Genomic DNA, 23,678 nt, shown 5'->3' with positions numbered 1-23,678 from the left:
TATGGCGGGTAACCGTCAACAGTGGGGATCTCTGATTTCATCCCTGTTGACCCTGCATCAGTTACTAGACAAGTTCCGGGAGTACACTTTACAGACTAATAATCTGTTTGTGGAATTTACGGCGGCGTACGATTCAGTCACAAGAAATGAGCTGTGGCAGATAATGCTAGAACATGCTTTTCCAACGAAACAAATAACGCTGATTCGTGGGATGCTAAATGGACGTCAGAATAGCGGGCGAGACCACAGTTGAATGGACTGCAGCAACACTCTCCAATCTGATATTCAAACATTGCCTTGGAAGGTGCAATACCAAGAGCAAACGTGGAAAGAAACGGGACTACCATCGCGAAATCTCACATGCTTCTTGGTTTTGCGGATAACGTTTATATCATCGGAATCAACCGTAGAGTAGTGGAAGAGTCGCGTCGATTTAGCATTCTGTTTAGCTTCTTACTGGCAATGGTTCAACAATTAATAAATTACTGCAATAATCTGAAAATGAAATAAATTGAAAAGTAAAGAAAAAACCAAATCAACTTATGACTCATACACCCACTTGTTGAATTTGCATAATTCCAGTAACGCGAATACCGACCAGCCATCAACCATTGTCAAGCATCAAAAGAAAGAAAAACCTACCCTCCTTGCTAGCGAAGCGACCGGACCCCATGAACGAGCAAACCAAAACACGCAAGCAACGAAAATAGCCACTTCCTTAAAGTGGAACTCACTTCCTGGACGTGTCACGCACGTGCTTCCAATGCGTGTACTCGCTGCTGGTCACGGGCACGCCGACGGCAATGCGATGCTTTGTTTTAGTTCCGTCTCTTTCCCGAGCAGCGAAGCCGGTTGCTGGATGGATGGATGGATGCATTGCGCGGCGAACACAACCCGAGTGAGCACGTGGAACGAACCGGCAATCGACACACGAACGGGATGGTGACAAACAAAGCCTACAGCAGCGCGACAGCGGATATCGATCCGTTTTTCCGTTGACAGACGGATGGCCGCGGTGAGCATGCGCGTCCTGACGTCACGGACGTCCACGGTTCTTCCTTTGGCAAAGCAGGAAAGGACAGCACTGACTGGGAAAAAATGGCGTCAAAGTGAACGGATTCAGTGGTGGTGCTGCAAGGTCTGTACGCGGTTGAAAGTTAGTGAAAAATTTCGAGGTTTTTTGGCACCCTCGAGGGTTGAAAAGTGCGCTAAACTGATCCGCTAATGTCGAGGAAAGTAAGTGTGGTGTAATTTCTGTTCGGGAATGGTGTGCCAAGGTGAATTTTTGCTCTTGAATCTGGGATTCTTAGTGCGGGCAAGCGTGTAGGTGGGTTCTGCAGATGTTTCAACATCTGCAATCGTAAAATTGGTTCTTTTTCGATGAAATTTGAATGCTTGTAAGATGACTCATTCGCGTTGGGGTGTTTGGGTGGTGAAACGCGAATTGAAAAATCATAAAAGTTTAAAGGAGATTTGTTTTTTGGCAACTGATGGTGAAATCTTTTTTGTTATTTTTTTTTCTTTGTCGCTTTGCCACACAGGAAAATCGATAGAAGGATAGCTTAGGCTTTATTTATCACTGTAACCCGAGACAACCACAAACCGTGTACCCCTCCTGGAGTAGTGGAGGGGTGGTACAGCTGCAGACAGTCTGTGAGCCGATTTGTAGCAGTAGATAACCGCATAACTAAATAAATAAATAACAGAAAAACGGAACGGACAGGCATTCCGTTCTAAATTCCGACCGACGGCAGTCACGAACGTCATGTCGTACTAGAGAGCGAGAGACAGATTACTAAATACAGGGAAAGTTATTGGTGCAAATTGCACTGCAGTTAAGCTCTAGAACAGACAGACAGACACCATGGAGGAACTGTTGATGACTATCGTAAAGGAAGCCACTGGCAGTAAGCAGCAAAACTTAAAACAAGCCGCACAAATTGCACACGGTAAGTTGTAAGTAAGGGGATGACTCATCATCCCTTGACTGCTGTGGAACTTTGACCTGTACTTGTTTGCTTCTTCTCTTCCCAGACAAACTTTTACGCCAACATGGAATTCACCGGGATCCTTCGTACGAGCTTCGATCGGTCTGTTTCACCGCACTGCAGATGGCGCTGGAGACGAAACGGCCAAAATTCGTCACGTACGGACTGAATGGATTGCATGTGAGTTGCTTTAGTTAAGGCTTAGTTTTAAATTGGGACTACGGCTTACGGGTTCATGGCGATTACAATATTTTTGCACTGATCAATCCGTCGAAAATATCCTAATTTGCTAGGAAATACCAACGAGCGGTGGAGAGAAAAAAACAGAGCCTGGAAAAAGTTTTCTGAGCATCGCCCCTTAGGAGAACTTGGCCAAATACCGAAGAACAAGGCATCAGTTGATCGCGCCAACCTTAAGAATCCTTAACCTTAATGAATCGAATCCATATACATATTTTAGTCCATACAGCGGTTCTTAAGATAACCTATGCTTCGTATTTTCCCGCAAAACCTGGGGCGCGTATTCCAAGTATCGTTTTAATTTCTTGCAGAGGTAATCTACGTCAAACTTCAAGCAGACAGCAGAGGCTGGATAGATATGGCTAAAAACTCAAATGAGACTCTCATGAACTTTCGTGACAAATCACGCAACCTTTTCAGTGAATAAGCTGCATATCCCAAGTAACAATTTTAAGTTTTATTTCGTTCCACTAGTGGTTTTCATGACCAATTCCATAAAACCGCTGATAAAACTATGAGGTCCACCAGAACTTTCTGATGACCGCTATAAAACTGCCTTCCGACCAAGTGGCCCACTCTTCAGAAGGTTCTCATACCCTCTATCCAGCTTTTTACGAGCCATAAAATTTGACACTTCAGTAATACATTGCGCGTTTCCTTTCCGTACGTTCCTTTGGTTTTACGGTGAACGTACGGAAACAAAACATGCGATGTATTGCTGAAATGTCAAAAATTATGGCACGTAAAAAGCTGGATAAGAATCAGGCCATAGTTAAAGTAGTATTATCACGCTTTGCTGAAAGCAGCAATAAAACCGATCATGCTTTTCGCTGCTGAACAGCTACCGCCATAATTTAATAAAGCTTTTCGTTACAAAATTATAAAGCATACAGCTTGCTCTGGTGAAAAGGTAAATACATCCGCCAGCTTTGTTAACTTGAAAATATATCTGTGAGCAGAAAAGTTAAAGTTTTACTGTTAGATCATCCCAATTGATTTAGTTTGCAGCGCTCCCGCAGAAACCACTACTATTTAGGTGCTTGCATATTCCTAGGTTTACTGATTAGTAGGGATTATCCCTGAGTTAAGTCCGGCACGACGAGCGGCAGCGAGTAAGGACAGCGTGTACCCAACGTTTGTGCAGGTTGAAGGCCGTCAATATTTTCGGCCAAATATGAAGTTCGGCCATTCGTGTTTCGGCCTTTTGTGATTCGGCCATTTGTGTTTTGGCCATTCGTAGGTAATCCGGGTTTATAGCTCTCCTCTTGGTATTGCGCAATACCATAAAAAACAAGAGGTAATAATTAATACCACAATAAAACCCATATAAAATGCAAGTAAAACCCAGTGGCTTCAGAATTGTTACTTGAGATGTCTGTAGAATTTCAGGCAGCTTTATCGCGATACATCATATAGAAGGGCCTTTTATTGCGTTGATCGTTCACAAACTTCCAGAAAGCTGTGCGGTGCAACCTGAGTTTCCTTTGATATTGCTGAAAACAAACACGAGTGACCCACTTGAACTTATGATTCACTCTAACGTAGCGATTCTAGAATGAAAGCGCACGGTATCTAGAAGATTTAAGACGCCTTGTGCGGCTGTGCTACGATGATCTACTCTGAAAAAATCGTACGAAACAGCAGCGGTAATGGTGTCAAAATCGCTAGCGTGATTGTCTTCTACAGATATGATTAACGGAGGATGATGAGGAATGAGGTACGCCTTTAACTAACCGCAGTGGAGTTGTTGCGACTACGGCGCGATACCGCTTTGCCAGATACCTGGATCAAGCGTGATGCTGCGATATTTTTTATCCAAACCAATTTAAAAGGAGATGAAGTCCATTACATTTAGGTTGGCATCTTTCTTCAGAAGAGGAAACATCTTGAGTGTGAGGATCCTCACACTGTAAACAATCCCTACAAACCCTGTAACGGCCTCGGACTTCACGCTAGAATGGAATCGAAACAGGTACAGTCGTAAGGAGCTCCTTTCGAGGAGAGATAGTCGGTACAGTCAGTGAAGCGGTGGACTTGGTGCCGATGAGGGGCGGCAAGTTCGTCTTCAGTGGTGGTTCTCTTAAAGTGATTTGAGAAGATAGCAGCGTCAATGCTGTATCGGTGACCTTGGAAAGCTGCAGCATTTCTTCACTATTGATGGAAAAGGCTTTTTTAAGCTCACTAATGGCTTCACGAAGGCTGTCTTCAATCGATGAGACAGCTGAGTTTACCGATGACATGACCACTTTGTAGCTCATGGAGGGCATACAAGGACAATCTATGATGATGAGTTTCAAAGCACACGAAGCGTTTAAATCACGATCCACAAGCACTGCTTGAAGAGAAACCTATCGTACATCCGAACATTGGTTGGTTAAGGTAGCCTGTCCACGTCGTAAGAACGAGGAACGACAATACGGCAAAAGTGGTTCCCTTCTGGCTAACTTGCATCATTACTCATTTCATATAACTACTGATTGGGTTTTCGTCAACAACTTCACTGAAACCAGCAATAGCGGGACCAACCGAACAAGATAGCTCAACCGGGTCGAAAACAACTTACCGAGTGGCTCAAGATCGCGTTGAATAGAGACAACAGCTTGAAACAACAAAGATCCCAGATTACTGCCTTGTGGGACCCAGAAGTATTACTGAATCCAATCAAATAAGTTCACACAGAACAGTCCGGCATAAAACCACGCTTGTCTACCGAAATAAAGCTTTAGGTGTTGTTAAAAATTGCACTGTTGAGGATAATTCACCATGTGGTTTCTTATGTCTCGTTTTTCTCCATTTTTGAATACAAACAACATGACAACCGTTGCTCAAACGATTTATTTAACACCAAATTGAGAGGCACGACAAGAGCAGTGTCACAACAACATAAAATAATAGCGGGTGTAGAAGACCACCCTACTGGAAGAGCTTTACATACTTCTTGAAGCCTACAAATGTCCAAAACATTTTAGGAGTAGTTCGCAAATCAAATTGGTCCCACAGTACGTGCTACGGCTTACTGCTACTCCAGACAGCATTTCAAGGAGGTCTCAGTCTGGGTAAATTTTCATTCAGCCAAGTGCAGAGTGCAGAGTCATAAAACCGCAAACAATGTTATATCATCGACGTCAATCTCGTTCAACGATGCAGCCCAGTCTAGAGGGAAAGGTGTTGAACAAGTACATCCAAGGTAAGACGACGATCACTGGCGTGGTCAGACTGGAACACCAGGGGGCATGTGCCCCACCTTCGCTAAATGATCTATTTCAAAACAAACAAATTAACACAGAAGTCTGAAGAATTTAATTTGTTAACCCAATAAGTAAATTAGTTGCGTAAAAACATATCCACTTTCAAGTGCAATTAACGTCCAATTTTAAATCCAATTTCAAGTCTGGCATCAGGTAAAATTTCAAGATTAAATTTGAGCCCATTTTCTTAATTCCTATGAGCGTCAGTGGAATAAATGTTCATATACTTTTCATACTCATTCGCGTACAGGTCGGCATCGTTTGGTTCTTGCTCGGTTTGCAACATTGTAGTACACTGTAGCAAGTAAAAAATCACATCAATATACGTTGAAGGCGGATCCAAACAGGTGAAGAGAATCGATGCCGCTGTCTAAACCGAATACAGTTAGCATGATTACATCACAGTTGCCTGTCATTAGTTGCAAGGAACAATATATCTAGTTCGGTCCTTAAGTCTCGCACATTCTGATAGTACGCACAGATACTATCCGCGTGTCACTGGCATTTGTAGAAAGTTCCGAAAGTTTCGATGGCAGCCTCCGTAATGTCAACTTTAATGCGTTCTGTATAACCTTCAACCGGTAATGATCCTCGAGGAGGAACTGGTTGAGTTCAAAATGGCATCGTACTTGCCTGAGAGTGCTTGTCGGAAGATCCCGTTCCCCCAAGCACAACCGAAAGACCAGTACTACCTAGTTGACCGGAACTATCAGGAGCTCGAGGAATAGATTCGACTCGGGTCGGGACTCGGGAGGCTCAGCGACTCACTTTGTACTGTGAGCAATGCATCCGCCTTGGTCTACACGACAGCGGTAATCAAATGACCAATAATGGGAATTCTGCTGATAATAGGTTCGTGGTAGTTTAACGGCCGTCGCCCACATCAGAGGGTTTAACTTGCTTGGGACTAAATACAACAGTTTCTTCGTGTTTTTCACATGTACTAGACTTATGATGTGTAAACCTTTTCCTAGAAGCATCGAACAAGCAGAAAAAGTCCTTGGTAGAGATGCGGATTTATCCGTGGTTCGACGAACAACGTAGGGATTTTCTTACGGACCTACAAATCTACACTCGAATCGATGAATTTTAATAAACTTTACGGAAACTTAAGCTTTATTCTTTTTAGAGCCGATAGGTACCTATGAAAGTTTCTTATAGAGTTCTTCTGAAAAACAGAACCGAACAGAATAGTAAAGAGGGTTAACCACGTTAATGCTGCTCATCCTGTCAATATGAACTTGCATTTGTCACTTTGACGACAGATAGGACTATCTCTTCACCATTGTATGCATTATTAGCTTTTTCAGTTTCAGGTCTTCGCTCTCTGGCCGTAGTGAATTCACAAATAGTAATAGTGATATTTTGTCTGTTGCAGTACGGTAAATAGGTGAAATATTTTCGTTTCTTTTCTTCGAACATTTTACGGCTCCCATACGATTTTTGAAGTACGTCAGAACTTTAAAATCTTTTCTACTGTCAAAAGAATAAGTTTGTTCTTTATGGCCAAGTAACCGAAATCCATGTTTTGTTTTATTAATAAGCTTCTTCTTGTTACGCTAAAATTAGAAACTGTACTGCTTTCAGAAGGTAATGAAGAGATAACTAAAATACGCAGAAAAGCAACAGTTAAATACCGAAAAGATGACGAAAATGTGATAGATAGTTGACGAAAGACTCCATAACAGCGACAAAAAGAACAAGAACACGACAAAAAGATGTTTAAGAGGCATCAAAAAAAGCTAAACATGCTAAGAAAAAAAACGAAAAGATGTCAAACGATGAGAGAGAAAGACGAAAACACAGTAAAAAGGCAAAGTTTTTGTTGTCTTAAAAACAAATAGTACGACGAAGAACGACGGTTAAAAAGTGACGAAAAGACAACAAAAACATCTGACGACGGAAAGACGCCAAACAAGAAGACAAAAACAACAAAAAGCCGCAAAAAAAGCGCCAAACAATACCAGAAATAGATGACAAAAATACTATGAAAAAAGACTAATAAGACCATGAAAAGACAACAAGACTACAACAGAGAGCTGACAAAAGCATGGCAAAAACGAAGAAAAGGCTCTTGACAATGGCAATGATAAAAAGACGGCGGAAAGGTATTGAAATGACCGTAACGACTGCAAAGAACAACAAATAGACAGCTTAGAGACGACAAAAAGACGACGAAAAGGCGGCGAAAAGACAGTGAAGAGTATGTGAAAAGATGATGAAAGAACGTAAGACGACAAACATTCAATAAAAAGACGCCGAAAAAACGCCAAAGAAACGATAAACAATGACAAAAAAGACAATATAAAACAACGGAAAGTGTAAATAGATGGAGGCAATGGAGGGATGATAAAAAGACGTCAAAATAGCGACAAGAAAGTTACAAATTAAGTTACAAATGATGACGGAACATTCAGTTGTGGAGCAGGGATTACAAATCAAGTTTTTTTTCTCTCAGCGTTTAGATCTGTCGATATTAGAATGATTTTCCATACTCTTCGAATACATCGTCCATTGTTGCTGAATAGAAACCATCATTAAATTATAAAAACAATATTCAAGAAATGAAAAATTTAAAATTCAAACAAGCGGTTCGTGTCTTGTTACACAACCAAATTTATTTACCGTAGCTAACACTGTTTCTCTATGTTTCAGCGCATCATCCGTGATGAGCGATTCTTCTTCGGTCTCGAGCCGGAGGACGATTCACTGTGGCTACCGGCGCAGCTTCTTAGGGCCACCTCCGGAATGTCAACCGTCGGAAATGAGGACACCGTCGTAAATGTTCTGCGTCTTTTCCTCTCGATGGCCTGCTCGCCGACGTGCACCCTAAACGGACGGTTGCTCATTGAACTGCTCTCGAAGTGCGGTGAATGCTGGGAGAATGGTTCACGCGCCGTTAAGGCAGCTTCGCTGGCTGCCGGCAGTCAGTGTCTGCGGGCGTTCTGCACCTTCCTGAAGGACGAAGCGGAAGACATTCTGCGAACGGGTCCGGCAGGAATTATCAATCTCGGCATGGCGGCCGCCGTGTATAACGAGGTCATTCCGGTTATGCAGTGGCTTTGCAGTAGACTGATCGAACCGAGCACGGGCAGTCCGAAACGGACCGACTCGGTAGGGTCGCTCTACCTAATGGAGTGTATTTTGACACTGGTGACTTCGCTGCCTCCGGATGTTCATGCCAATCCACACTTTACGGCTTTTCTGTGGCAAAAGTTTTGCCCTACACTGGCGGCTACTCTCGGATCTCCCGGCCGAGTTAACATGGACAAGAAGTTTACCTACAAGTGAGTTTTTTTTGTCAGTTAAAAACTGATTTTAAAATAAAAATCCGGGTATTTTTTCACAGAGACGCCATCCATCTAATCGAAAGCGAACATCGTGGCTTTTTCACCCGTCCGGGATTGGACGGGCCGCAGGCCCGTTGCATCTATCTGACCAGTATTCAGCTGTTGCGGATTGCTGGAGCACAAGGAACGTTGCGTCCGATGTTGGAGGCCCTCTTTCACCGGATGCTTCTGCTACCCGCGCCGGCAAACCGTGCCGAGCCGCTGCGCTGCGTCCGGGAAATCCTGAAGAGTCCGGAACGGTTGATCGATCTATCCGTCATTCTGTACCCGGACAAATCCCAAGGACAGAGCTGCAGCGATGATATGGCACTGTTCCGACTGTAAGTCGGCCATTTTTTTCTAATTTTTACAAACTATTTCAACCCAATTTTTACAGAATAATCGACGCCATGGAGGAATGTGCGACTTCGTCGCAGAGCGGCGGCACCTCCGTGGACAATTCGATGAACTCCAGCGTGGAATGCATTGTGGCACTGTTGGAAAGTTTGCAAATCCTGTGCTCGGGACGTTTCGACGAAACGGTTATCAGCGATCGCATCGCTGATGCAATCAACAACCGTTACTATCACCTGCGAGAGGCCGACTATACCGGTCCGTTGACGTACCAATCGATGGCCCGACTGCCGGCTCCCTACCGGGATGCCGTGGCCGAGCTACGGCAGAGTGGTTTCGAAACCTCCTCCGAGTCGGAGGTCGATGCCGAGCAGCAAATCGACCCGGAAGGTGGTTCGCTGGGTTCCGGCGATACGGAAGGACCGGAGGATGAGGCACACTCTTCGAGTGATGATGTCTCCTCCAAAGCGGACGGAAACTGGCCCTGGGCACACTTGGAAGAACCTCCACACGTTCGTTCCGATGTTGATTGCGACCGACACCACGCTCGGGAATTCGCCAAAGTAGTCTCCAAGGACCTAGTCCCAAATCTACTGAAGCTGAAAGCTTCCGTAGAAGTCGATGAAGCTATTCAGGAGTTTGCGTCCAGCATCTGTCAGCAAAACAGCATGAACTACTCCGACTACGACTACAATCTAACTGCGTTGAACGCCGATGGCATCTATTTGGCCACCTATTCGGCCCTGCTGCTGGCACTACAGCTAATGAAAGCCGGTCACTACGAGGAAGGCCACGAACCGATCCTAATCCCGTTGTCGGAACAACAATTCGTCACATCCGTTCAAAATGCCGGCGTTCTGGTATACCTTAGCTCCGCCTGGCTTCGCGAACTGTACCAATGCATTCTGGCCACCAATCCGTTAGCTTCGTTAAAAGCCATCGAAAACACCGACGGCTCACACTGTGCTCTGGTGGACATGCTGTACGATGCCGGAGGCATCGGTCCCACCCAGATGCTGTCCGACTGGCAACGTCTCCAGTCGGTAGTTCGCGTTCAAAGCGAACCAAACGGCAAACAATTAGCCGCCCGAAAGCTCGCCCGCAGGCTGCTGACCTGCTGCTGGGATTCGATGGTAACCGTACTGACCGCCGGGCTAGGAGAAGTCGACGAATCACGCACGAATCGACTGATGAAACTGTCGAAGAAGACCCTGCGGGTCAAGAAGAAAACCCGCTGCTCCGGGGAAGCCCTATACGCTCTCAGCCTAGAGGGACTTCACGCCGCAGCGACCTTGAGCAACGCGCTCAACTTACAACACTTGGCGGGTAAAATCCTAAACCTAATTGCGACCAATGTATGCCAGAATTCCGGCCCGAAGATACCGGCCAGTCAGGCACTGTCGATGGATGTGGTACTGTCCGGAGGTTTGGAACTGGGTTCGCACTCGGCAGACTGCTGGCTGCCGGTGTTTTCGGTTTGTCGACACGTAACTCAACTGGAGCACGATTTGTTCAGCTCGCAGAATGCCGCCATGGGCGGCCCCTCTTCGAACGTTGGTAACAACGGAAAGGATGCCGATTCGCCAGCTAAAGCTGGCGGTCAAGTGGACAAACTGAACTTGTCCTCCTATCCAATCGATGAAGACGAAACTTGGTAAGTTTGACATGCTCTTAACCATTTGTTGGATTGAAACCCTCTAATTTTCTCTGGTTTTTAGTGTGGACGTGTACAGTTTCCTGCAAGCTCCGCTGCCGAACGCCAACGCCAACGTGGCAACCATCCTGAAGGCATACTCCGGCCATGAGCCGGTCAATCTCTCGCAACCGGACACGGCTAAGATGCTGTGCGCGCTGTCCCACCAGGCGGACAACCTATTTTCGGATGCTGCCGAACGGCTTAGCCTGCCGGCGCTGCTGCACTTCCTGAAGAGCCTTTGCCGGGCTTCCCGCGAACAGCTGTACCGTAGCTCGTCCTCCAAGAAGGGCAAGAAATCCTGGTGGTTGGGACGACCCTGGAAGGTGAAGAACGACTCGCTGCCGCTGTCGTTGCTGCTGCACCGGGTTGGCGATGTTACACTGAAGGTGTTCCGCGGACCGAGACCGCTGTTGCACATTTTGAAGGTTTGGGCCATCACCGGACCGCATCTGATGGATGTAAGTAATCTGTGTTGAATTTACTGTTTTTGAAGTTCGGTTTCGTTTTTATTCTGTTTAGGGGGAAGGAAACAGTTCACGATTCGAGGAGTTGTTCCCCTACGGTGGGGCCACTTTTCCACTTCCGCAAATGTAGTAACCTTTCCTGACAGCTATTGGCCTCCTGCCAAGCGTTCAGTAGGTCCATCCAACATCTGATCCCTGAAAAGCAGAAATTCATACCGTTCTACAACGAGTGGCTCTTGGTTGATTTGGCGGCTGCTTTCCACAGCCAACCAAAGTGTGGCACTCGTAGTGGGTTCACAGGCCAGACAATTTCGATTGCCGCTCAATATCCGACAATTCGTTTGCAATTGAATTCTTTGGATTGCACCATCTGTCAAACTGTGCTGCATCCTAAAAAGTAATATTCTATGGATATCATTCATTCTTTCACGGCGGGCGACGACACGGTGAAGTGTAGTTAGAAACACGGCATTGTGGTTCCTCGTCGTAATCTGACTGCATGCTGCAGACTTGATTTATACTAAACAACAGTAGTTAATCTCGTATATCGCGAATGGTCTTCTTAAAAGTAACACTTTAAGGTTCATCTTTGGTATTTTCTTGGATTAAAGCTACCAAATTGGCTGTAAAAGCTTTCCATCAGAACAGCGAAAATTCTAACCGGTGCTGAATAGGGGACGAATCTGTCTGCAAAAGACTCCACTGAATTTTGGAATTACGATAGTTTGTGGTTTGCCCAACGAAGCGACTTTAGTAAAGATGTGGATACGTTTTGATGGAGCTAAAGGTCTTGTACGCAGCGAAGCTGAATTGGGAATGACCATCAGAATACAGCGTTCCAATAGCATACGACTGATTAGAGTTACATTAGATTTATTAGTGTGTATCGTGCGCATTTCGGGGACATTCGAGTCCCTTCGAGACACGGCGAAAATAGAGACAAGGTGACAGCTTATCCTGCATACTTTTCGACATCGCTCTTGAGGAGAGCAAGCGGGGCGATAAACTAGAACTGGAAGATGGGTTCGCGATATTTGGGATCGCTAATGACCGCGGAGCACATTACTAATAAGGATAACTCGCAATGCATTTAAGCAGAAAATCGAGTCTACTTTATGCGAAGACCTTTCACAAAACGCTACGCAAGCATACGTCACCGTACGAAGGTATGTAAAAAAATCTTAGATGATGGATCTCTTAAGGTTTTAAAGCTGTGACACTGCTTACGGAGAACATATATGTCCTTGCTGTGTTCGAGCTGAAGGTGCTGCAGACGATATTTGGCCCAGTATAAAATGAATCCGGAGAGTAGTAGAGGCGTATAAACTACAAGCTACAGCTACTGCTTGAAGAGTTTCCCATCGCACATCTTATTTATTTTATTTTATACCAACAGACACGTCCTAATGATAACTTTAATCTAACTGGCACGAAAAATGTTTAAAAAGTTCCCACGAATAGTCCCATGAGTAAGATGAAAAACGAACGCAACTGACACTTGACTAAAAACTCGTTGTAACCCGATGATAGCTCCGTTTCCTGCATAATTTGTTCTTCGAAACGGTATTTGAAGAAACATTCTGTTACGAAGAGGTCATGGTTGAGCTCGTAGATTAATATGGTTGAGAAACCATGGACAATCGGCCCTCGCCCTCAGGATATCAGCTGCAAGGATTGCTCGGCACAGATTTCTCCTGGTTGCTAGAATGTGCAACCCGCATGATTAGCATCAGGCGCACTTCGTATTTTGGTAGCTGGAGTGAGGGTGAATCGAATGAATTTGTGTTGTATTTTCTCCAACCGAAGCAAGCGCACAGTACATATTATTCAAGCAATGTATATCAGTAAAGCTTTTCGCGGTTCTCGAAATTAGGCCAAAACTGCTTAATGCGACTGCGTTTATGTACTGCTTGAGGTGAGCTGTGAGTCAAGGAGGACTCCCACATGCTTGATACAGGACTCTCTTTTAATCTGTTCACTGCCGAGATGATAGCCGAAAAGGATTGGCCGTTTTTTCCTGGAGTACGACACAACTGAATACTCGTTAATGCTGAGCACCAGTCTATTTTCGTTACCCCATCTTGAAAAGCTCTCCAGTTGCTATTGCAGGAACATGCCGTCTTTTACTTTTTTGACCTCGTGATAGATGGTAAATCTTGACGAGCGAGACTTGAATATCATTTGTTGACAATCGCGACAACTGGCGGTAGATTGCGATCCGCCGAGACGACAATAATGTTGGCTAGGACGGCGACTGAAGTTTTTGGACGGCGATTGTGACTAAGGTACGACACTTCGACCGACGATTCGGTGACTGTGTCAATTCAATTCTGATCCTTATCTGATTCTGACTAAGAGTTTTTATATAGGCTTGCTATCTAAGTGGCTTGTGTCGAGAACAGAACGTATTGCGTCTACTCAGTATGTATTATTATAGAGGTTATGGCGAGAAATCTATACGATCATTTTAGGGTGTATCTACCGACATCTATTAATTTAGATTGAGTTGCATACAAGTTATATAGACATATTTGTGTACAAGTAGATTTAAGATTTAGAAGTAACAATTTAGAATTATAGTTTAAATTTAAGCTAAAGGTATTTAACAGTAAGATCATCAGCAAAGGAAAGCCTGGGTCCTCGTAGCGAAAAGTTTACATCAATGAAGTATAGTACGAAGATGAGCGGACCCAGATGGCTACCTTGTGGAATACCGGACCTAGCGATAACCTTGCAGAATTTTGATCCTGCAGAGAGGTCGGTTTAGATTGCATCCGTTTCTAAACTCCTCGACATTGTATCCGTACCATAAGTAGTAAATGAAAGGAGATTCGGCGGGGTTTATCGACGTGGCATGAATCCATGCTGAGAACCGACAATAAATTACTTACAATAGTAAAACACTGGTTCCAAAACTACTTTTTCGAGTAGCTTTGATGCTCCACACAAAGCAGTGATACCTCGATAATTATTATTGATGCCCTTTTTATGACCTTTCTTATGAGCCGGAAAGAACGTCGTTTTCCATAACATCGGAATAATGCCGATAGACGGAGACAAATTGGAAAGATCACGAAGATGAGCTAACAGACCTACGGTGCATTTCTTGAGAAGAATAGTAGATATTCCATCCGGTCCAACGGAGGTGGACGGCTTCTGGTATCTGGTGAAAGCCGGTAGGCTAATGAGGATGCCGGATAATAATGTGGCGAAAACCTGCTGTTTTCTTCAGGAAATTCAGCGGCATCAGATACTTAGGGGACCAACGTGCGAGATGGTACGAGCAAGATTGAGTGTTGCGTGCTGCAACGAGGAAATGACTATTTAGCAAATTTTGCAATTCAAAACACTAAACATTGTATTGCACAGGTTGTATTTGTGGAATTTCACCAAATCTCGGGTAATTTTTCAAATAGACCTAGGGTATGTTGCTGCTTCGTCGTAATTGCCTATTCCCGGCCTATCACACTCAAATTAGGCCATTGCAAATCATTTTAAAAGTTTTTGTCAACCCCACCCGTTTTTGTCTGTATTTCGTAGACTTTTGCATGGTAATTAACAACGTATATATTAAAAGCAAGAATAGATTTGGTTTTCACGTTTAAACTTAAAATAAAAATGTATAAAATCCATTTTTTGCTCGATTAAAAAACTCTTTGTTTTTTTCGCCCCCCCCTTCAGTGGCCCAACACCGGAGGGACAAAAGCTTTTTGAAATTTTGAAATATTTTATAAAGTTTTTGTCCTTCCGGTGTTCGGCCACTGAAGGGGGGGCGAAAAAAAGCAAAGTGAATTTTTTAATCAAGCAAAAAAAACTTGGGTTTAAGCATTTTTATTTAAAGTTTAAACGTAATAACCGAATCTATTCTTGCTTATAATATATACGTTATTGTTTTCTATGCAAAAATCTACGAAAAAAAGACAAAAACAAAGGAATTTTTTTTGACGATTTTCGGAAATTCCATTCTTTGAATTTCCATTTTTGTTTCGTGCTAGAAGCGTTAACTCAACTTGTACACTCATTTTTCGAGTTTTTCAGACTGTAGAACCACAGACAATTGATTTTATAAAAAAAAGAATGACTCATATCCTACAAATTATTTTTCTGCCCCCCGATTTTTCAAGACAATTTCCAAGGGGGGGGGGGTGACAAAAACTTTGAAAATGACTTGCAATGGCCTTATTAAAAATATTAGCGACTAGTTGAGCCCGAATCTTACGATCCGGAAAATATAAATGTCTGTTCAGAATTCCGAAGACTGCGGATACATTCCATTGGCCAGTGTTTGCGAAGATGTTTAATCTTTGTATTAATTCTTTGAGTTCTTATATTGCATAATATAGCTCTAAGAAGTTGTACCTAAAAGAGTCATAGCCGGAAATTGAAACAAATAGTTTTTATGGTCGTATTGGATTTTATTTAACTGAATAAAAACTTCTAGCTGTTTGCAACATTTATGTAATCTGATTAGAGTAAAATGCTGCTTAGAAAATTCTTGATCGTTTGCTATCATTAACTCACTTTTTAAAATTTTGCGACTTGGTTCCGTCTAATTTAACACCGACCATATGATATCGCGACAAGCAATCGAGTTGAGCAGGCGAGTCAAGCAATGGATCATTGAAAAAGCTAAAAAATTTAACAGATGGCTCCAGCATAGACATGTTCTGTCAAACCACTCGACGAACGTCTGTCAAACTGCCTTGCAATCTGATTGGTCCACCTAAAAAGACCGATTCAGATTAACCGTTATCAACCGTTATCAACCGTCCACAACAACGGAACGGCAAGAAATTATGACGTGTAATCTGTATCAGCCTTAAAGTTTACTCTAAATATACAACGCCTTTAGTGTCCATCTATCGGTAAGCATGAGCAAAAGCTACCTACAATCCATTGAGTCAAGCAGTTGGACCGAGCAGTCAAATCGTGCAGTCTAGTCGAGCAGTTAAATCAAGCTATTCAGTCAAGCAGTCCGAACGAGCAGTTAAATCGAGTAGTCGAGTAGAGCAGTCAAGTCGAGCAGTTAAATCGAGCAGTTCAGTCAAGCAATTTAATCGAGCAATTAAGTCGAGTAGTCCAGTCGGGTAGTTGAAACGAGTAGTCTAGTCGAGCACTTGAGTCGAGCAGTCGAATCGAATGGTTTAATCAAGCAGTCGGGTCAAGCGGTTAAGTCGAGCAGCTCATTCGAACAGTTGAGTTGAGTAGTTCAGTCGAACGGTTTATTCGAGCAGTTGAGTCGAGTAGTCGAGTCGAGTAGTCCAGTCGAGCAGTTGAGTCGAGTAGTCCAGTCGAGCAGTTGTATCGAGCATTTGAATCGAGCAGTTGAATCGAGCAGTTAAGTCGAGCTGTCGAATCAAACAGTTAAGTCAAGCAGTCGGGTTGAGTGGCTAAGTCGAGCAGTCTAGTCGAGCTGTCGAATCAAGCTGTCAGTTGAGTCGAGCAATCAAATCGTGTAGTCTAGTCGAGCAGTTGAATCGAGCAATCAGGTTGAGCAGTTGAGGCGAGCAGCCGATTCGAATAGTCCAATCGAGTAGTTGAGTCAGGTAGTTCATTCGAGCAGTTGAGTCGAGTAGTCCAGTCGAGCAGTAGAATCACGCACTTGAATCGAGCAGTTGAGTCGAGCGTCGAATCTAACAGTTGAATCGAGTAGTCTAGTCGAGCAGATAAATCATGCTGTCCAGTCAAGCAATCCAGGCGAGCAGTCGAATCGAACAGTCCAGTCGAGCAGTTCAATCGTGCAGTTAAGTAGAGCAGTCAACTCGAGTAGTAAGTCAAGCATATGTGCATATTTGCGGCTACTTGCAACTAAGTGTAGATCGTATGCAGAGTTGGTGCTCCCGGAATTTTTTGTCACTTAGTATCAACAAATGCAATGTGATAACCTTTCACCGTAGACAGAAACCGATCATGTTTACTTATTCAATTGTAGTGATGTCCGAAATTTTCAATTATTCGATTACCGATTAATCGGCGAGCGTTGTCTGAACTAATCGATTAATTCAACTATTCGTGCTAGTGGTACTCGATTAGAAATATTCGAATATTTTTTTCATTAATTCGATTAATCGAACGATTATGAACGATTAGCGGCCATTATTCGGGGATTATTCGCATTCATATTATTTCCTTTGAACTATTCGATTAATTCAACTACTCGTGCTGGCAGTATTCGATTAAAAATTATTCGAATATTTTTATAATTATTCGATTAGTTGAATTAATCGAACGATTAACGGACATCACTATTCAATTGCTGGACACAGACTTCAACGGGTCTACCAAATTAGAGACTTGGGAGTGACTCTTGACTGTGAGTTGACCTTCAAACCTCACTACAACGACATTCTGACGAAAGCCAACAGACAACTTGGTTTTATATTCAAAATCTCCGAAGACTTTCGCGACCCGCTGTGCCTACGGGCGTTGTATTGTGCACTAGTCCGCTCAGTTCTTGAGTTTAGTAGTGTGGTAGGTTTGTTCGCTACGCACTTCGTTGCCTACCATGGCGTGATGCTACGAACCTGCCTTCCTACACTGATCGCTGTCGGCTACTTGAAATTGATACCCTAGAACGGAGAAGATTCTTCGCACAAGCTCTCTTTGCTGCTAAGATCATCACTTCGGAAGTCGATTCGTCTGAACTACTCCGGCAGTTTTACTACTATGCTCCAGAGAGAGTTATACGTCAACGCAACTTTTTACACCTCGCAGCTCGTAGTCGACAATACGGACAAAATGAGCCAATCCGTGCCATTGCCAGTGCATTCAATCTCGCTTACAGCATTTTTGACTTTAACATTCCATTGCATGTTTTTATGAGAAGACTATCAAGATCCTGTGTTCGTTTTATTTTTCATTAAGACAATATTTTGTCAGATGAATTTTATTCAATAAATAATAATAATAAATAATAATATGTGACAAGTAGTCGAATCGAGTAGTCCACTCGAGCAGTTAAATTGAGCTGTTCAGTCAAGCAGTCAAGTCGATCTGTCCAATCAAGCAGTTGAGTCGAGAAGTCGAATCGAACAGTTCAGTTGAGCAGTCCAGTCGAGCAATCAAATCGAACAGTCTAGTCAACCACTTGAGCAATCGAGCAGTCCAGCGGTCGAATACAACCCATTGCTACGAAAGCATGACGTCCTGTCAGGGACCTGGTTTTAGTTACCGATAAGCCTCTTATGACGTCCTGTCAGAGACCTGGTTTTCGGTACAGACATAAGCCTCTTATATAAATAGATTTTTATGACACACAATGCAAAATTAGTTATTCCCTAATAATTTAATTTGTTGACTATCATACGCGATCAATCAAAGTGAGCTGAGATCTATTTAAATGCTTTTTTCATCAAAGAATTCTTAGCAGCCAAATTTCCTACGTTTTTTCGTACGACGACGAAGAAAACGCATTGTAGTTATTCTGCAGCCGGAAAAACTTGCATGACCAGCAGAAATTTTGTAGAATAACATTTGTCATGACGTCCTACACAAATACATGCGCGCTAGCTTCGTAAGCATTATTGTTATTTTTAGTTCGGACGATGAAAAATTTGATGGGCGGATTTTAATACGGTACGACGAATTTAAGAAATAAATCTGTTGCGTAATTTCAATAAAATGCTTTACTGATCGCTTTTTAGTGAATTCAAAGTGCACAGATCGGAAGGTAAGTGTGTTTGAGTCAAATCAGCACAAGAACTTTTAGAGTATTCATTAAATCCACCTAAGAAATGGTTAAAATTAGAGTGGCTTTTCTTACTACGATGGGAATTAGAAATAAACTCTATGTGTATGACTGAAGTTTTTGGAGCGTATTAGTTTAGGCCCTATTTGTTTATTTATTTCCTGAGAGTTTCAAAACTATCCGACATAAAATGAGTTTTCGGTGATCATTTTTGTCTGTTGCATTTTTTTCTTCGAGTAAGGTCTTTAGTCGTTTTCGGCCAATGAATGCTCACATCCAAATGAACCAATTGCTATTGCTTTTGCAGCAAACCAAAATGTACGAAACAGTTTTTATCAAAATTTATTTCATCAAACTAGTATTGTTATTTTTCCGTGATTCAAATATTGAATAACAATCTTTTCCAACTTGCAGGCCGCCTGCCACAAGGACCGCACCATCTCGAAGCGTGCGATCGAGTACATTCACGACATCATCACCGCCCTGTTGGTGGAACAATCCGAACTGCCCCATTTCCACTTCAACGAAGCGCTACTGAAACCGTTCGAAAACCTGCTCAGCATGGATTCGTGTGACGTCGACGTGCAGGATCAGATCGTCGGCTGTCTGTACGAGATCGTCGAAGCGCACCGCACGGAGATTCGCTCCGGTTGGCGCCCGCTTTTCGGTACGCTGCGAACCGCCCGCAACCGGCCCGTTCACCTGTCCAACATCATCGACATCTTCCACGTGTTTCTCGAGACGGACAACACGCTGGTGTTCGCTAACGCCGGGCTGGATTGTATCCTGTGTTTGTTGTCCTACTTGGAGATATCCGGTAGTGGAGGTGGTGCGAATGGGGTTGGGGCGATTGCCGCCGATGGCGGCGGTAGTGGCAGCTCTGCTGCCAATGACGACAATAACATCCGATCGAGTGATTTTTTATATGATGCTCTGAAATTCCTCGAACGTTGCTCATCGATTCTTAGCTTTATGTACAACATGCCCCAATGTCCGAATTTGCATTCGACCTATAAGATCAAGGGGATTACCTACACTCACATCATCGATGCTAACATTCCGAATTCGATGGAGAATTTTACCTACTTTGGGCAGGACTATTTGCAGAGCAATAATGAGCAGTACATGATCAGCTATCGGTCGCTGCATATCGATAAGGAAACGATTACGAAGATTGATGAGTTGGATAAGCCCAGTGGGGTTTTGAAAGTTTGGTTTTTGCTGCTGGATGGACTGACCAACTCGCTGATTGTTTGTCCGATTGCGCATCAATCGCCGATTTTGCAGTCGATTTTTAAACTGTTTAAATCGTTGCTCGTCAATCCGGGGATTGAGTTTGGATTTTACTGTATCAATCATCTGCTGATTCCGATGATACAGGACTGGTTGCGGTATGTTAATAAAGCGCAGAAAAATTGGAGTTTGATCGAGAAGAATTTCAAACATTGCTGTTGTATGACGACCGATTTGGTTGTGGAGTTCATTGAGAAGTCACAAACGATCGGTGGTCTGGAGGATCGGGTGGTGATCGGAAGTGAGCAAAGTTATCAGTTTAATCAGAATCAGAATCATCAGAAAGAGTCGGTGAAGAAGAGTAAGCTAACTACGATCGTACGGCCGGTGGATAATTTGAAGTACAGTAAGTTGAGGAAGGTGACGGTGGAGGATCCGCCGACGGCGAAACAACAAGCTGCCGGTCTTGGTGGTGGTTATTATGGTGGTAAGATGAAGGATGAGGACAGTTGCAGTGCTACGAAGATTCCGACGGCGGCCATCCTGGCGCTGAAGCAGCTGCTGCTGGTGTTGATCGAGTGTTCGGCCCAATCGCAGGAGACGATCGCCCGGGTCGGTGTCAGCTGTATGAAGCACATCATCTTCTCGACGGGGCACATCTTTAACGAGGACCAGTGGATGGTGATTACGTCGGCGATCCATCGGGCCAGCACGGTCACGATGGCTCCACTGAGGCAGTTGATCTTTGCGTTCAACGAGAATTCGAATAGTTTCTACGGGGATTGTGCGAATGTGAAGGTTGCTGCTAGAAGGGACAGCACGCTGGAGGAACTGCAGAGGGTGCACTCGCTAGCTCAGCAGGTGTTTTTGATGGATAATCAGAGGGATGTGTTGAGCTGTAGGATCAATGGCGGGACTGCTACCGCCGGTGGCGGTGGATTGAATGGGGCGAATGGTGCGGGCACCAGCTCAGATGATCGATCGTATTCGTTCTTACTTTATCCGCTGAATTGTAACACGAACATGACGCAGTCATGCTCGGCTAATGGAGGAGGCATCAGTGCGTCGTTGCAGAGCAACGGGATGAATCTGGATAGCTACATAATTAGAATTCCGTATCGTAACTTGATCGTCGGTTTGTTGGCCAGTCAGATGTTGCTGCAGCTGATTGCCAATATTCTGCTGAACGGACTGACAAACGTTCCGAATGAGTTGAACTCGTGCATCTACAATGGAGGCGACAGCAGCGGAAGTACCAGCAAGGCGCTGTTCCAGCTGGGCTACCGAAGCAAGGAGGTGTTGCTGCGAACGCTCAAGCAATTCCTGATCTGTTCGATGGATTTCGACACCCGGCCCGGGTTGAAGTTCTTGATTCAGAAGGTATCCAACATAGAGAATGCCGCAAATCTGTACAAACAGATGACATCGTCGTGGATCATCAATTTCATGACGCTGGTCGACGTTTATATAAACAACATTCGGGCGTACAATTTGAACGAGGACGACATCAAGTACATTCTGGACTCGTGCAGTCATATGACCGCCGCCAGCCAGCAGTGGAAGAAGAACGAAAACTTCGTCCATTATCTGCTCGCTTTGCGAGACCTTTGGGATCTCATCTCCGAGCACTACATCGACAATTTGGAGGCCAATGGGAACGAGGGGTCACCGATAACGCACATCGTCGAAAACAAGCTCGAAAAGTACGAACGATTCGACGATAAACTGGACAGTTCCGGGAGCGATGAGGATCCAGGATCGAGCAGCCCGGAGGGTGACGGTGGCGGAGGCCAAAACGGTGCGGACGCGGATTCTCCCTGTCGCCAGAGCATGCAGGAGGACATCGATCCGGAGTCGCCATCGAAGAGCGACGAGGAAAGCGTTTCGGTTTCGACCATTGTCGGCAATCATCGGATGAATCCCTTCAACATCGCAGCCAACCAGCAGCAACATTTGCAACACCAGCAACAGCTGCAGCACCAGCAGCAGCAGCAACAGTCGATCTCACCGGAGATTGAACAGCAGCGAACCAACAGCATACAGAAGGATCTGATTTGCAAGCGGTCAGCACTGAAGCAGCTGATCGTGGCCTCGATGGAACTGTTGAAACTGCTTCCGGAGGAACAGGCGGAAATGCTGAACCTTTTGCTCACGCCAAGGATTCGGGAAGCGTTCCGCGCCGTCCAGGAGCAAGGCGCAGGCGTCCTCGCGATGGAATAGAACCGGCTGCTGGCCGTTTCCGGATGCACGGCTTTCTTCTACGTACGTACTTTTGACACAAACACAAACACACACACATTCAAACACACATATGCAAATGAACATTTCGATGGAAGACAAGATATAATCGACTAGACTGAATTCGTTTAACAAAATATTTATCGCAAATTTACAGACAATGCAATGCAAAAAAAACAAGACCCAGAAGTTAAGGTTGAGTGGCGGTTCGAGAAATGAAAAAAAAACACATATTTTGATGATATATAGCTTATACATGATTTATACATTTAAGCCTGGAAAACAAAATCATATATACCTACATATATATACACATTTCCCTGCCGCGGTAAGAAAAAAAAAACATATTACTGTTGATATACGCTAAGGAATTTACCGGAACAAGCCGATTATTCTACCAATATACTTGAGCTATGCCCTCCACACAGCAGCTGTGACAAAAATACACACTAAAACTTCCTTCAACACAACACAACACACACACTAGCAAATAATATGCTCAAGCTATGAACAAACACACACAAAGTATACCCTTCACACTTCAATCAGCCGCTTCTGCTCGCACAAGGCATGTTCTTCTTCTACCTTCTATTACGACAAACTTGTATAACCAAGAAAAACGGAAACCAAAAAACGAAAAAAAGAATCAATTAACGAGGAATCTTTATAATCAAGCAAGCAATCCTCAGCAGCCGCGCGCCCCCTCCCCCTCCCCTATTTAATCAACCATCATAAACAACAGAGGAGGTGTTGGCAGCCGGGCAGGCAGACAGGAGTTGCTATTCGGTTTACTTTCAGTCCTCTATATTCGCTTCTATACGTATATGGTATTTATCTCTCGCTTATAGACACCCAAACACACCCACACTGAAACCAGTTCCACAAACAAACAAACAAACAAACACACTCTTACACACACACACCTTAAAACTCTTAAAACTCTATTGAACTGCTTTCGTGAATTTTCAAAATAAAAAATAACACAATTATATTATCGAACATCTTTGTAAAACTAAGCAAACACAATTCACCCAAGACTGCAACAGTCGAAAGCTAAATGAACCACAACAAACGACCGGAAGAAAAATTGGATTAATTGTTTTCTTTTGAACTAAGTTCCACTAACTTTTCCTCTTACCGTTAAACTTTCCTTTTGTCTCCAGTCCTTCTCTTCTTTCAAAACCGGGATTGCCATTCAGCA

At 43.9% G+C, this 23,678-nt stretch overlaps 1 protein-coding gene across 1 annotated transcript; it reads left to right on the top strand.

The window, feature by feature from the left end:
• The first annotated feature begins 1,864 nt into the window (after positions 1–1,864).
• On the top strand, positions 1,865–22,459 carry LOC128732618 (brefeldin A-inhibited guanine nucleotide-exchange protein 3). The gene is made up of 7 exons (XM_053825905.1): positions 1,865–1,949; positions 2,035–2,168; positions 8,132–8,763; positions 8,826–9,146; positions 9,203–10,813; positions 10,878–11,313; positions 19,421–22,459. Exons 1-7 carry the CDS (start codon positions 1,865–1,867, stop codon positions 22,457–22,459), a joined length of 6,258 nt encoding a protein of 2,085 aa, XP_053681880.1.
• Positions 22,460–23,678: the final 1,219 nt, after the last annotated feature.

The sequence above is a fragment of the Sabethes cyaneus genome, chromosome 1 (assembly GCF_943734655.1).
Source record: "Sabethes cyaneus chromosome 1, idSabCyanKW18_F2, whole genome shotgun sequence".
Classification (NCBI taxonomy): Eukaryota; Metazoa; Arthropoda; class Insecta; order Diptera; family Culicidae; genus Sabethes; species Sabethes cyaneus.
This window is presented reverse-complemented; position numbering and strand designations above follow the sequence as displayed.

Coding starts and splice junctions, on each gene's coding strand:
- LOC128732618 (XM_053825905.1), top strand. CDS start 1,865: ATGGAGGAACTGTTGATGACTATCGTAAAGGAAGCCACTGGCAGTAAG. Junction 2,169..8,131: donor ACGGACTGAATGGATTGCAT/GTGAGTTGCTTT, acceptor TCTATGTTTCAG/CGCATCATCCGTGATGAGCG. Junction 8,764..8,825: donor GACAAGAAGTTTACCTACAA/GTGAGTTTTTTT, acceptor ATTTTTTCACAG/AGACGCCATCCATCTAATCG.